Source organism: Danio rerio, chromosome 23, assembly GCF_052040795.2.
Source record: "Danio rerio strain M-AB ecotype USA chromosome 23, GRCz13ab, whole genome shotgun sequence".
NCBI lineage: Eukaryota > Metazoa > Chordata > Actinopteri > Cypriniformes > Danionidae > Danio > Danio rerio.
In genome coordinates, this window is record NC_141043.1 from 28,690,418 (window position 1) to 28,705,450 (window position 15,033).

The window sequence follows — 15,033 nt, forward strand, 5'->3', positions numbered from 1 at the left end:
AAAAAGATCTGTGTGTGTGTGTGTGGTGTCCTGTGAGGCCTAGCATGTTGTGTGGGGGTTGATTTGAGACAGTGCCAGCGTAAACAGTCCCAGACCACATGTTCTCTCAGGGCAAAGCGCCTGGCCAGTCTCCAAGCACATCTGCACACAATCCCCCGCTTCACCATCCACAGAGCCGGAGACCCAGCCGCTTATAATGGAGGAGGGGAGAGAGAGAGGACTGGACTGCGTTCCCAGACTCCACCAACCTGCCGCAGACAGTCACGAGCACAAGAGGCCAAATTATAAAAACTAATGATATACCGAATCAAATCACTCCCTCGTGTTTTTATTTTTTTTTTCCTTGCATGCATCGTTTTATGTACAGTGGCCAGCATGATTGAAAACGGCCTTACATATTTCCAAGATAAAATTTTAATGATATTCTTTTTTACGATGGGATGCTTGTGCGAATCTGGTTTGTTTGTAATGAAATTACGGTGAAATTGGAACTATCACTAACTTACTCACTTACTTATTTATCAGGGGTAGCCACAGAGGAATGAACCACCAATTACTCTGGCATGTGTTTTATGCGGCAGATGCCCTTCCAGCCATAAAATTGGAACTATTTTTATATTGCTTAATTTAAAAAAAATATATATATATTATACTGTAATTTATTTATTCTGTTGAACACAAAAGAATGTATTTAAAAAACTGAAAATCTATAACCATTGTTTATGGGAAGTTTTATTATTAGTTTTTTCTACTACTGAAGTCAATATATACAGCTTTCAAACATTTTTCAGAATAAATTATTTTGATATTTTGAATAGAAAAAAGGAAACTGTTTGAAACCACTTCATCGTGAGTATTGTAGTGAGGCAGAGGGAAAACACTGACACAGTTGGTAAAGTTTACAGACAAGTCCCCGGAGGGTGCTTTATTTACAAAGTGCAGGGTGTGAATACGGTGCTCTTCTTTGAGGTGAGGTGCTCTGGTGCTCCGGGAAGTAGGTGAAGGACAGTGAGTAGTCGGGTGTTGGATCGTCACGAGCTGGAGTCTGCTGTGGGAGAGACAGAGAGACAAGCATTAGCGCAGGGAGTCATTAGTTGAATGAAGCTCGTCTTCCTCTTGCGTGGGCTTGGTTTATATGCCTCTCCGCTTGATGATGTCCAGCTGTGAGCGATCCGGTGCTGATGATGGTCCAGCTGGCGTCGTCCTGGTCCTGGGTTTCCTGCGGAGGAAAGGTAAAGTATTGAGAGGGGGGTAGAATGTCTTGACAGACCTGCCCATCCTGACCAGAGCCTTGAGAGACCGTCAGCGTTTCCGTGGGAGGCCCCGGCTCGATGTTGTACGTCGAAGTTGAAATCCTGAAGCGACAGGAACCATCTGGTGACTCGAGCGTTGTTGTTTTTCGCTGTAGCCATCCACTGTAGGGGAGCGTGGTCGGTCACCAGGGTAAACTTCCTGCCAAGGAGATAATACCTGAGCTCCAGGATTGCCCACTTGATCGCCAGGGCCTCCTTCTCCACCGTTGCGTACCGGGTCTCTGCAGGGGTAAGCTTCCACCTCAAGTACATGATGGGGTGTTCTTCATCGCCGTGGACCTGGGAGAGGACCGCGCCCAGGCCCGAGTCGGAAGCATCTGTCTGTAGAATGAAGAGGCAGCCGAAGTCAGGTGCGTGCAGTACCGGTGAGGATGTGAGGGCCGTCTTCAGGGCATTGTATCCTCTCCGGCTGCCCCTTTCTGGTCAGGTCTGTCAGAGGGCTGGCTATGGATGAGAAATTAGGTATAAAACATTTATAGTAGCCCGCTAACCCCAGAAATGCACGTACCTGGGTCTTTGTGGTGGGTTGTGGAGTGTCTTGTAGTGCTTTGATCTTGCTTTTTGTGGCTGTATGAGACCTCTTCTGATGTGGAATCCGAGGTACTTGGCTTCTGCTAGACCCAGGTGGCATTTCTTGGGATTAGCTGTGAGCCCAGCCCTTCGAAGATCTAGGAGCACCCTCCGCAACCGGGATAGATGTTCTTCCCATGACTCGGAGTGGACGATCAGGTCGTCGAGGTATGCTGCTACATATGGCTGGTGGGGCCTCAGCAGGATGTCCATCATTCGTTGGAATGTGGCAGGGGCCCCGTGGAGCCCGAAGGGAAGAACCCGGTAATGCCAGTGCCCACCGGGAGTGGAGAAGGCGGTTTTCTTCTTGGCGCTTTCACTTAGTGGTAACTGCCAGTAGCCTTTGGTGAGGTCGATCGTGGATATGAATCGGGCTCCACCCAGCCTATCCACCAGCTCGTCCACCCGAGGCATGGGGTACCCGTCGAACTTTGAGATTTCATTGAGCTTCTGAAGTCGTTGCAGAAGCGGAGGGTGCCGTCGGGTTTGGGGACCATCACTATGGGGCTGGACCACGGGCTACGGGATGGTTTGATGATTCCTAATTTCCTCATCTTTTGGATCTCCTCGTTGATAGCCAGCCGGTGAGCTTCTGGTACTCGATAAGGCCTCTGCCGGACAATGGTGCCAGGTGGGGTGATGATGTTGTGCTGGATGATGGTGGTTCGGCACGGTTTCTCAGAGAACACAACCTTGAACTGACCGACCAAGGCTTGCAGCTCCGCCTTCTGATTCGGTGAGAGTTGCTCACCTATATGGACGACGGGAGAAGTTTCTTCTGAGAAGGCGACTAGATGACCTGGAGCTGCAACCCATTTCTTCATCAAGTTGACATGGTAAAGTTGCTCTTCTCTTCTTCGTCCCGGCTGACGGACTCGATAGTTTACCGGCCCTACCCTTTCTACCACCGTATATGGTCCCTTCCAGGATGCGAGGAACTTTGAAGTTGTGGTAGGTATGAGGATCATCACCTTGTCCCCTGGGTGGAACTCTCTGGGTTGGGCGGGCCGGTTATATAATCTCTGCTGGGCGCGCTGGGCTTCGGTCAGATGTTGCTTGACGATGGTCATGACTTTTTCGATGCGTCCTCTTATGTCCCGTACGTGTTCAATTACCGACCGCTGGGGAGCTGGCTCCTGCTCCCAGGCTTGACGAGCCACATCCAATAGCCCACGTGGTTGGTGGCCAAACAGCAGTTCAAAGGGGGTGAAACCTGTGGATGCCTGGGGAACTTCTCTGATTCCGAATAACACGTATGGGATCATGAGGTCCCAGTCGCGCCCATCCTCTGCCACCACCCGGCGGAGCATCTGCTTCAGCGTCTTGTTGAACCTCTCTACAAGGCCGTCAGTCTGTGGATTGATACAGTATGTATCAATAATTTTTACTTTTTTGGTAAACTATCCCTTTAAAATTAACAAGTTAACAAGTTTACAAAAAAAGTTAGTAAACCCATTGTAACTTAGAACTGTTAAGTTGATTTAACTTAATTTGATAATTATGCACACAGTTCATTCATTTATTCATTCATTCATTCATTCATTCATTCATTAAGTCAGTCATTCATATTCTTTTCAGCTTAGGCCTCGTTTACACTAGTGCGTTTTAGTTTTAAAACGGCATTGTAGAATGAAAACGATCCGCGTCCACACTTGTGTTTTACCCAGCGTTTCTGAACTGCTCTCCGTCCACACCAAAACGCTGAAAACGTACATCACGTGACCACACACACACTCTCGGGCATTCTACCCAGATGAGAGCTCTGCTTGTCGGACTGCTCATCACGCATCTCCCGCTGGATCTAATCTCACTATATTTGCTAAACGTGATATTTCATTCATGTTGTTGTCTTTATCTAACGACATAGGCCAATTCCCTGACTTTGGTCATTGGAATCTATTAAGTAACTTGTTCACGGGTAACATGTTTTGGTTAAGTGCAAAGATAAGTTAATGATTATTCCAGGTACATTGACTGATCGCTTGCCTTTATTTCCTACAATGTATAAACTTATTGTATGTTATACTTTTATAATTATCGAATATTAAAACTGATATTCAGCAGAAGAGAGGGTGCGTTTCGTATTTTCACTGAAATTGAAAGGAGGCAGTTGTTATCGGCTCCGTTTTGTTATAAATATGCACACAGTGAAGATGACGCTCATGCAGCACGACGCCTCAACATTTCTGCTGTCTGTTTAGTTGTTAATATTAAAATAAAAATAGGCAGTTCCTTATATCAAGTTTACATTTTATTGTTGAGAAAGTGAAACAACGTAGCCAAAGTGATGTGAATGAAGTTATAAAGTACACTGTTCCCTGTGAAGATTGACGCGTGTCCTCGGTATGTTTTCCATATCAAACTGAGAAGAAGAGATGCAGCCTTGATCAAACTTGCGAAGTCTGAACTCACACGGAGAAGATTCAGGACTGAACTGTGTGTTAGGCTACTTAATATTGAGGAAAAGCCCCAATCAGATAGGCGAACGTCGGCAGCCCCGCCTCCGTTTTCAGATGTCTTCGTCTTTCCCCATCCACACTGAGACGGAGCAGCAGCGTTTTAGAATGAAAACGGCCTCTCCAGCGTTTTCGAAACGCTCCGTTTTCGGCGCTTGAGAACTCCGGCGTAGTGTGGACGGATGGCGTAACCGTAGCAAAACTTATGCGTTTTCAAACTAAAACGCATTAGTGTAAACGGGGCCTTAGTCCCTTTATTAATCAGGGGTCTCCAAAGTGGAATGAACCACCAACTTATCCAGCATACTGTATGTTTTACAAAGTGGCTACCCTTCCAGCTGAAACCCAACACTGGGAAAGCACACAGTTCATTAACTTAATAATTTTAAAGCAATGGGTTTACTCATTTATTTTTAAAATAAAAGTCAACTAATCACTCTTTTATACTGTACAAAATAAACAGAAAAAAAAAATCAAGGAGGTAATCTAAAATATAAAATTCATTTATTGTGTAGGTTGCCATTAGTTTGCAGCTCCTCGTTAGACGACTAGAATCTGTATCTGTTACAACAGTATGAACTGTAAAAATAAATATATATTATTAAACAATATTATGGTGGCCGAGGGAGCTTAACGTGCTGCAATTTAAGAAACATATGCAATTAAAAAGAACACTAGCAATTAAAGAAAAGATCTATATTTGTTTGACAGCACACATGCTGCAAATCGTAACAACGCAAACACATTTTTAAAATATGCGTTGCAGAAAATGCAGTGCATTTTATTAATTTTTTTTGGTTATGTGAAAACATGCTGCATTTAATTACAATGCAAACAGTTTATGAAAACACACAGCATTTTCTTGCAACACAAACAATTTACGAAAACACACTGCATTTTCTAACAACACAAACAATTTATGAAAACACGCTGCATTTTCTCACAACACAAATGATTTTTACGAAAACACACTGCATTTTCTAACAACACAAACAATTTACGAAAACACACTGCATTTTCTAACAACACAAACAATTTACGAAAACACACTGCATTTTCTAACAACACAAACAATTTATGAAAACACGCTGCATTTTCTCACAACACAAATGATTTTTACGAAAACACTGCAATTTCTCACAATTCAAACAATTTGTGAAAACACGCTGCATTTTCTTACAACACAAACAATTTACGAAAACACACTGCATTTTATTACAACATAATTTACAAAAACACACTGCATTTTCTTGCAACACAAACAATTTATGAAAACACACTGCATTTTGTTACAACACAAACAATTTACGAAAACACACTGCATTTTGTTACAACACAAACAATTTACGAAAATGCACTGCATTTTCTCACAATTTAAACAATTTACGAAAACACACAGCATTTTGTTACAACACTTTCAAATAGCACAGAACACAAGGGAAATGTTTTAAAGGGGCCCTAAAATATGATGGACCAGGCTATTTAGGTTATTGTTATTTAGGCTAATAAAATACTAAAGACACAGAATCAAGATGTTAAAATAAACAAACAAAAAAACTCACCTTTCAAAGCTCACCTACAACTTCACTGAGCTATAGTCACAGTACAGTGGCCTCTGTCATTTTTTAGTTCCTTTGAAACATTTCTGTTGTGTTTCGTTCTTTTTGCAAGTGTTAGAAAATGCAGCCCGTTTCCGTAAATTGTTTGTGTTGTGTAGAAATGCAGCGCGTTTTACTAATTTATTTGTGTTGTGAGAAAATGCAGCGCGTTTTATTAATTTGTTTGCGTTGTGAGAAAATGCAGCACTTTTTAAAATTAGTTTGCGTTGTGTGAAAATGCAGCATGTTTTATTAAATTGTTTGCATTGTGAGGATTTAGAGCATGTATGCTGGCAAATGGAGGAAGATCTTTTCCTTATTTGCTGGTGTTTTTTTTATAATTGCATGCGTTTTTCAAATTGCAGCACGTTAAGCTCTCTCGGCTACCATACAATATACTGAATACTATTGTCCACATTCACTAAAAAAGCCATTCAAATCTTTTTATTGAAAGGCCTCTGTATGCATGCATGTATTTAAGTTTGTATGTATGTATGCATGTATGTATGCATGTATGTATGTATGTATGTATGTATGTATATATGGAATTAGTTTTTAACTAGCCAATGAAGGCACAAATATGAGTCTCAGTACTAGATTGTATTGCTTTCCGGTACCTTTGAGCATCACTCATTTATGTGTGAGCGCACTATGAATAATTGGCAGCAGCCGAGACCTTTTCTCTAGTGTGCGTCCGTGTTTGTGTATGCGTGTGAACATTGGGTAAATTACATCACACATCTTGGACTGTGGGACGTCTGCTAGGCCAACATTACTCCTCTGGCCCTCAGCCTTGAGTAAAGATGGATAGTTGCATAAATCAGGTCTGTGAATCTCCCGGCCCTGCACTGCAGATGTCACTGAGCTCAGAATGTGATTGCCTTCGCCAAAATTGACATTGGAAAGATGGCTTCGTCGTGTCCCGTTAGGGGTAAACAAAATGTTTGCAACAAAATATAGAAATTCTGAGACAAAAACTAAATGTACATTGTAAAAAAAATGCTAGGTTCCACATAATCGATTTGTGTTGGGACACCATGAAGGAATTAATTTAACTTATTAGTTTTTACAAATTTAAGTAAAATTAAATGCTCAAAACCTCAGAAATTGTGTTGTTTTAGCTTATTTTAAACAAGTAGCTTAAACAAACAGCAAATGTCATTTTTTGAGTGAATATGCAACCCAATGTTAGCAATGCATGATGTTTCTGTCCAGAAAAGGTATTTCCTTCAAAGGAGGATGTCCTAAATAGTGGGTTAGGAAGTGAGGAAGGCTTTCGTGGGGTGATAATTACGGCAATGGCCATGCTGACAACACCTGAAGAATTCAAGGTATGCACAAACACCAGAGGAATTCCCAACCCCCATCGATCCCTCTGCAACATACAGTATCTCGACAACATTTCAGACTTAGCTGGGTTAAAGGTGAAAAACAAGCAAACTGTATATTAAATGTAATGAAATACATCAATTATTACATTGAAGTCACTGTTATAATAAATACACAGAATATGTACGTACAACTTTAAATATGGCTTGGTCACTATACATGTTCTTATAGCTGTTCAGAAAACAATATGTATAGTGTAGAGTGGTAGCCTTACATTAGACCTTATATTAATATAATATATATTTTTGTATTGCTAATAATGGTGGCACAGTGGCTCAGTGTTTAGCATTGTCACCTCACAGCAAGAAGGCTGCTGATTTTAATTACAGACTGAGCCAGGTGGCATTTCTGTGTGGAGTTCGCATGATTTTTCTGGAGTGCTCCAGTTTGCCTCATAGTCCAAAGACATGCAATGAATTAAATGCAATTAAATTGCAGTGAATTAAATAAACTAAATTGGCTGTAGTGTATGAGTGTGTGTGTAAATGAGTGTATATCGGTGTTTCCCAATACTGGGTTGCGGCTGGAAGAGCATGCGTTGTGTAAAACATATGCCAGAATAGTTGGCGGTTCATTCCGCTGTGGCGAGATCTAAAGTAGAGACCAATCTGAAGGAAAAATTAATGAATGAATAGCTAATAATAATAATAATAATAATAATTAATAATAATAATAATAATAATAATAATAATAATAATTGTGAAATATGTATAGTGGAAATAAATAATAACAATTACAATAATAACAACAAAAACAAGAATAATTAATAATATGTCCTTGCCTGTTTTTCCAAGTATATAAATAATAGTTTTGTTTTATATAAATAATATTTTTCCAGGTTTCAACATCAGCATTAATAATACTAATAATACTACTACTACCACTAATAATAATAATATTAACAATAATAATAATAATAATAAATTACTTTTTGGTTTATAAATAAACACAAACAATATAAACACAAACAATAATTTAGACGTTTTTATTTAAATTAACGATGATAATATGATTATATGATAATGTGATTATTTTTTAAAAACACATTTTTTAAATTCAAGTTTAAACCTTGTGTACACAGCAAATTCATCTGAGTTAAATTCTTGGTGTTGAAGCATTTCAGAGTAAAGTGTTGACGTTAAAGAGTTAGATTTTGATAAATGAATATAATAAGAGTTAGAATTGATTTTATTCAGTGCGAAATCAAGGAGTTATCTTTTCTACACTTGGTGGTGTTATTTCCAACATCCGGGAATTCATGCAGCCCCAGTCACTGAAGAATTTTCCAGACGCCATTTTCCATCTGAGGTTTAGAACAGCAACTGGTGAGTCAAACTACCTAAATGTTGGTATTTTACTGACTTTCTCTAAGGAAATACAGTTGTAAACATATTGTTAAGTTAATAACTTCAGAATGGAGTGACAATTTTAAACTTCTGCGGTTCATTCATGGTCGTTTGTGTATCTAGCTTAACTGCATTACTATTCACTTCTTTTCAAGAATGTTTTATATATGCTCACGCATACATAATGCATAAAACATCAAATGTACATGTTCAATACATTTCTGTCACGCTTAATGCCATTTTGTGCGTTGTTACCCATCTGTAAAATAAAATCGACACTTCTCCTTTAATTCGAAGCAAACTAGCGAGGGATTCACCGGAGCAGCCTAACCTACTCTGCCCAGATGCTAACGGCAACACAGGACGGTTTCCATAAGCTCTGGAGAGTTTCTAAAACATATCTGGTGAGTAAATGAACATATGCTTACTTGTAAAACGCTTCCTGACTGAAACATATGATTGTTTGTTATTCGTGTACGTTAATTTGGTTGTTTTAAACACCGCGGCCCTTTTAAACTGGTTCATTCGTGGCCGTCCATATACCGTTAACGTTAGTCCATAGACTCGCGTGATAACGTACGCTTGAATTATATTAAGCGTTGACAACCATTAAAGTCGGAATGTTAACATTAATGTCCTTAAATGACCGCGTTTGCACTTTCTCAGACTTTTAAGGTTACAGAAGTCTCCCGGAAGTTGTGGGACTAACGTTAACGTTATCCCGCAAATGCACAGAGACTCCCAGATGCCCAAGTAGATGCCCGCAAATGAATGATAATCTCCCGGAAATCGCGCGTCTCCCGCCCGGTCATTAAACACTTTGCACACCCCTCTCCACCGCATCCCTCCCAGCTCTTCAGGTACGTCGCGCGCAAGTCACCCCCACCGCTCTTTAACGTTAGGTACGTCGCGCGCAACTCAGCATTGTTCTTTAGGTACTCATTTCTCCCGCTACCTCCCGCAAATCAACTCTATCCCCCGAAAATTACTTTTCCCAACTCGGGATGTCGGACGTTAGTAAGTTAGGCTATTTCTGTAGTCAGGAACATCTTAGTCAAGCTTTTTCTCCCGCATGATATTGTGCTTAAAACTAGGCTAAACTTAGCATGTACTGTACACAACATTTCCTTTTTATTAAAGACAATTTAGTGCGTTGTAAACAGCCGCCTGTCTGTAAATTTAATCAACTGATTCATATTTGAGCAGCCTAATGATGATACAGGTTTGATTTGTAGATTTATTATCAATAATCAACATCTGAATCAAAAGATATCTGAAAAAGTGTGAGGCATACTTTGTGATGTTCATCTCTCTTTTTTATCTGAAGGTTATGCATGTGTGTTAGATACTAATTTTTTGTTGTTTTTTTAACAGCCACAGTTCTCTATACAATAACACAAGACCCTGTGACGGTGGCTGATTAGAGACGGATGGTGTATTTCCAGAGTTGGTGAAATGACCAAGCACACCTTCTTGGTCATATGTGGTGATAATAATGAAGGTATGTTTGATAAAGTTCTGTATTTGTTTCACAATAAGCTGAGAGGGTATTAGAGCATTAAAGAATAATGAATGACATGAAGGTGATAAGTTTTGTATTGTGGGTGAACTGTTACTTAAATAATGTTTTGCTCTTTACTTTGCACTTCTGCTTATCCTAATATTTTAGATTATATTTGGACCTGAAACATCTGCTAGACTCCAGTAAAGGTGGCCTCAATACTGGACCTGAAAGAGCCTAACAAGTTGAATCTGGTAAAGAAACACGCACACGCACGCACGCACGCACACGCTTACAGAAAACTGTTGTTTATGAAGTTTATGAATATTTTTTACACTGTGGCCAATATTTTGGGGAAATCAGCATCACTAAATGATATAAAAGATTTTAAGCTCCTCTAAATTTTGCTCCAAGTGTTGTGTTAAATTCAGGATTCTGGACAGACAGCTGCCTGTTTGTCCAGTTCTAGTCATAGTGGTTAACCTAATTGTTTTTGGAGATGCAACAGTGATGTGTGTGTTTTTTCTACTTTTCCATATCCTGTCACCTCAACCAGCAGGGAGAGTCAAGTTGTGGATCATCATGAAGATTTTCAAAAGGTGAGTTTAGATTTCTTGAATGTTTTATTTACTTTAAATGTTCTTTTAAATATATCATAGAATTTGATTGCAATTTGTTTTCAAACATTTTTCTTAGTCATGCTGGAGTCTTGAAGAGTTCTTAGATGAGCATCACCCTATATCCGTGCATCAGGAACCAACAGACGAGCGATCAGCAGCTACTACATCGTCATGGATAAAAAGGTCATCCTGTGGCTGGGAAGCACTTCATTCACAGGACATGCTTGATGAGATTTCCTAGCTCCAGTTTGTTTTCACACAAGTTTACAGCATTTATACCTTCATTTAAACTGCTGTGTTTGATATGGAGGACCAAGGAAACACCAGAAGTGAAAGATTTGCAAGCCAAGTTGTTTAAAATGTAATTTCAGAAGAAAACTATGAGTTCAGAAGTAAACTATGAGTGACACTATATTGAACTTTCAAATTGCTCTGATAACACATCAATTTTGGACTAAAGGACTGAAACAGCCCTTTTTGAGCACTGGTCATACATATTTTGTTGATACTGTCTGTACTAATAAAACATTTAAAGCATATTTGACATTGTTGCATTTTAAAAACTGAATGAATTGTTGAAGTGGTGAATGTTTTCAAATAAAATGTTTTTTTCTTTTGTAATTTACAGTCTATTTGACCTTTTTACCATATTTACACTCAAGAGAGTTGAATAAAATAACAATATATTACACCAGGCGGTGTTAAATATAGTTAAATTTTTTAACTCTGCCCAGAGTTAAAATTAACCCTTACTTCGGTGTCAATATGCCAACCCTTTTGAAAGTGTTGATTTAACTTTGTTTTGAGTGGACCCCATGAGACACTTTCAAAGTGTTGAAATTAACACCCATAGAGTTGTTTTGGGTCCCCATATTTTGCTGTGTACTCTTGACAACCCTTTTGTTATGTTCATAACTGTTTTTGCCCCATTGACCTCCATTATAATGACATTTTTTGATTGCAAAACCATGACACCAAATAATCATGCGTTCTTGATGGTTGGTATTCTTCTTTGTTGGGAAGAGGTGAAACTTTTCATTTTTACTGTTGAACATCAGCTGGCAGCATTAACTCTTTAGATATGCCTGTGCAAAAAAGTTTCTAATTTTTATAGCGAGTTCTATAGCGTAAAACAGCAAGTTATAGTTATTATAATTATTAATAATTATTAGTTATTATAATTATAAATATATTTATTATAATTATAGCTAATATATATTTATAATAAATCAGCTTTTTTTTCTCAAACACATCAAGGTTAGTGTTCTCTCACACACTCGCACTATACTTCATATAACCATATATATAATGTTTTATCCAGAAGCTAAGCTTTATTTGCACTGCAACTGATCATCAACAGTAAAAAACCAGCAGCAATCAAGAATGCATGATTATATGGTGTCATGGATTTGCAATCAAAAAAATTTCCTTATAATGGAAGTCAATGGGGCAAAAACAGCCACTAACAGAACAAAAAAGGTAGATAATTTGCTCAGGGTGTATTTCCCCAAAATAAGATTTGTCACCAAAAATTAATTCCATTTGCTGAAACACAGAGAAAGTAATGGCCAAATGAAGACACAAAATTTTCTCAGTGTGGATGAAAAGATCCTGAACAGCACATGAGGGTTAAAAAAACAATACATTTTTTAATTACTTTTATTAATATTGAGAAAGGTATCTATAACTATACAAACAAAAATATCCAAAATTATATTTATATTTAATATTTTTCCTAGGTTTAACATATTTCCTAGGTATATACATTCTAACTTATCACTTGAGAATAAAGACTGAAATAAAGGCAGCTTTACCATCACATAAATAATTTACATTTTAAAACATAATAGATTTTTTTAGGGGGGGTGGGGGGGCACTAGAATTCCTGTTTTAGTGCTGTATTTCCACTGCTGAAGGCCAAACTGTTTATCATCTTGTATACATATGCAAATCAATAGCTCAGTGACCTTCATTTGTCCAAAAAAGCTCACAGGCTCTGCAAACTCTCATTATTCTCCCTAAAACCCAATTTTCTGATATTACCCAAGCTCAAATCAACTGCAAGACTGAACCCAAATGAACTCTTGCCACATCATAAATAATTCCCGAAAATGGAGATATACATTTCCAGTGCTGTTTTGATCCGAGATATTTCTTTGAGAACACCCAGCATGGCTTTAATCATTAAAATACACAAAACGTGTAAATACGTCTCGACGTATTAAACGCTGTGCCAACACTATTGGAATGTGGCACGTAACGCTTATCCAAACATAAACAAGAGCAAATGCCGAAGACCTGCAGACAGAAAACTGGAAGCGACGCAGTGGTCAAACAAAGAAAGCAGAGTTTTAAACATCTCTTCTCCCACATTTAAACACTCATCTGAACTGAGATAAACAGTGTCGGTGATGCTGGAGGAGATCAGATGACTTACTGCTGGATGACTGGCTTCTGACTCATCATCCCAAGTGTCTTCTGGCCTTCGTCGGCTACACGTTGATCCTTTGCCTACACTTTAATGAGAAAATGGTTAAATGGCAGGTGTGGTTAAGAATGTATTCTCGTAAAAAATTTGGTGACGGCGTTTCAGGCCACAGCCACAACCATCACAGACATCGGCTGTCCTAAATGACGCAGTGTGTACACAAGTGTCTAGTGTAGCAAGTTTATGAGGTTATTTTGTATGCCCCACCCACTCTGGTAAGAACCGAATTTAAGCAGTCGCAGTTCCATCATAACACACTCTGTTTTTTCCAGTTAATTAAATAAATCATCATGGCATTAATGTGCTGTCTGGAAGTTTTTCATTATTCTTAACAGTATACAAAAAAGCATGTAATATATGCTAACTGGGACATACCAATTGCCTCACTGGTCTAGTACGGTGGCTGAGATGGCTCAAATGTGCTGCAAGATGAGAAAACACATGCTAAAATAAAACTTTAACAAACTGAGAAAAGATCTTCATCAGTTTGACTAAACACATGTACTCAAATTTGGACAACACATGCAAATGCAGAAATGCAGTGCAAATAGCGCAGACCACAATGAAAATGTGTCTGGAGACCCCCAATTGTGACAATGCTGACAGCTTCATGTTAAAGGGGTGGTCCACTACGATTTCATATTTTAAACTGTAGTTGATGTGTAATGTAGCTGTGTGAACATAAACAGCATCTCTGAATGTAAGACGCTCAAAGTTCAATGCAAAGGGAGATCTTGGTTTTTACAGAGTTAGCTTAGCAAAGCTTGGCATTTCTGTGTGGAGTTTGCATGTTCTCCCCATGTTGGTGTGGGTTTCCTCCAGGTGCTCCGGTTTGTGCTATGGGTGAATTGAATAAGCTGAATTGGCCGTAGTGTATGTGGATGCAAGAGTGGGTTGTGGCTGTTAGGGCATCCGCTGAGTAAAACATATGCTGGATAAGTTGGCGGTTCATTCCGCTGTGGCGACCCCTGATTAAAAAAGGGACTAAGCCGAAAAGAACAAAAGCATCTGCTAAATGACAAAATGTAAGTTCAATTTTTGCATGAGAACATACACAGTAGCATGATGGAGAGATTCTTAATTGGTTAAAATGTTCCATTTTTATTAGAAAGTCTTCATTTATGAATTTTTCTTCAGCTTATTCCCTTAATTAATCTGGGGTCGCCACAGCGGAATGACTCACTATCTTATCCAACATGTTTTACACAGCGGATGCCCTTCCAGCTGCAACCCTGTACTGGGAAACACCCATACACTACAGCCAATTTAGTTCATTCAATTCACCTGTAGCGCATGTCTTTGCGCTGTGGGGGACACTAGAGCACCCGGAGTAAACAATATAGTATCTTGATGCAGCCTTTATGATGCAAGCTGAGATTGCATCTCTCAGAGATGCAGCCAGACCCCTCTCAGAGGAAACCCACGCCAACACGGGAAGAGCATGCAAACTCTACACAGAAATGCCAACTGGCCCAGCCGGGACTTGAGCCAGCAACCTTCTTGCTGTGAGGCGACAGTGCTAACCACTGAGCCACCGTGTTGCATATTACAAAGTATTGTTTAATTATTTTTTTGTGTTAGCAAATTGTAATCGTCATGAGATGTGATGCACCAGTCATGCACACTTGTAATTCTTTTACCGAGAGTCACAATACAGAATACATGTGAATTTATGCTCTCACATAAACCCCAGCAGTTCCCATAGGTGCACATGTGACCAGTAAATATCATATTCAATGCTAGTATTTACAC

The 15,033-nt window shown here is 39.2% G+C and overlaps 1 protein-coding gene and 1 long non-coding RNA gene across 11 annotated transcripts in view; one reads left to right on the forward strand and one right to left on the reverse strand.

Moving 5' to 3' along the window:
* Window positions 1–894: 894 nt before the first annotated feature.
* Window positions 895–15,033, reverse strand: part of LOC147831308 (uncharacterized) — a 57,314-nt gene continuing 43,175 nt past the window's right edge. The window contains exons 4-7 of one of the 10 annotated variants that reach the window (XR_015523643.1): window positions 13,231–13,309; window positions 1,822–3,235; window positions 1,140–1,753; window positions 895–1,048 (exon numbers count right to left, since the gene is read on the reverse strand). Coding sequence is in view for 2 of the 10 variants with exons in the window: in XM_087307251.1 (XP_087163377.1) it covers window positions 2,204–3,193 (990 nt within the window). In the remaining 8 variants the exon portion in view is untranslated. Of the gene's footprint in view, window positions 3,236–13,230; window positions 13,441–13,656; window positions 13,704–15,033 lie in introns of those variants that run through there. The other 9 variants (XR_015523644.1, XR_015523641.1, XR_015523638.1 and 6 more) reach the window with 9 other exon arrangements.
* LOC147838219 (uncharacterized) lies at window positions 8,595–11,414 on the forward strand. Its single transcript, XR_015523649.1, has 6 exons — window positions 8,595–8,651; window positions 8,970–9,076; window positions 10,047–10,173; window positions 10,342–10,427; window positions 10,730–10,772; window positions 10,870–11,414. It is a non-coding gene; the product is annotated as an uncharacterized LOC147838219 (long non-coding RNA).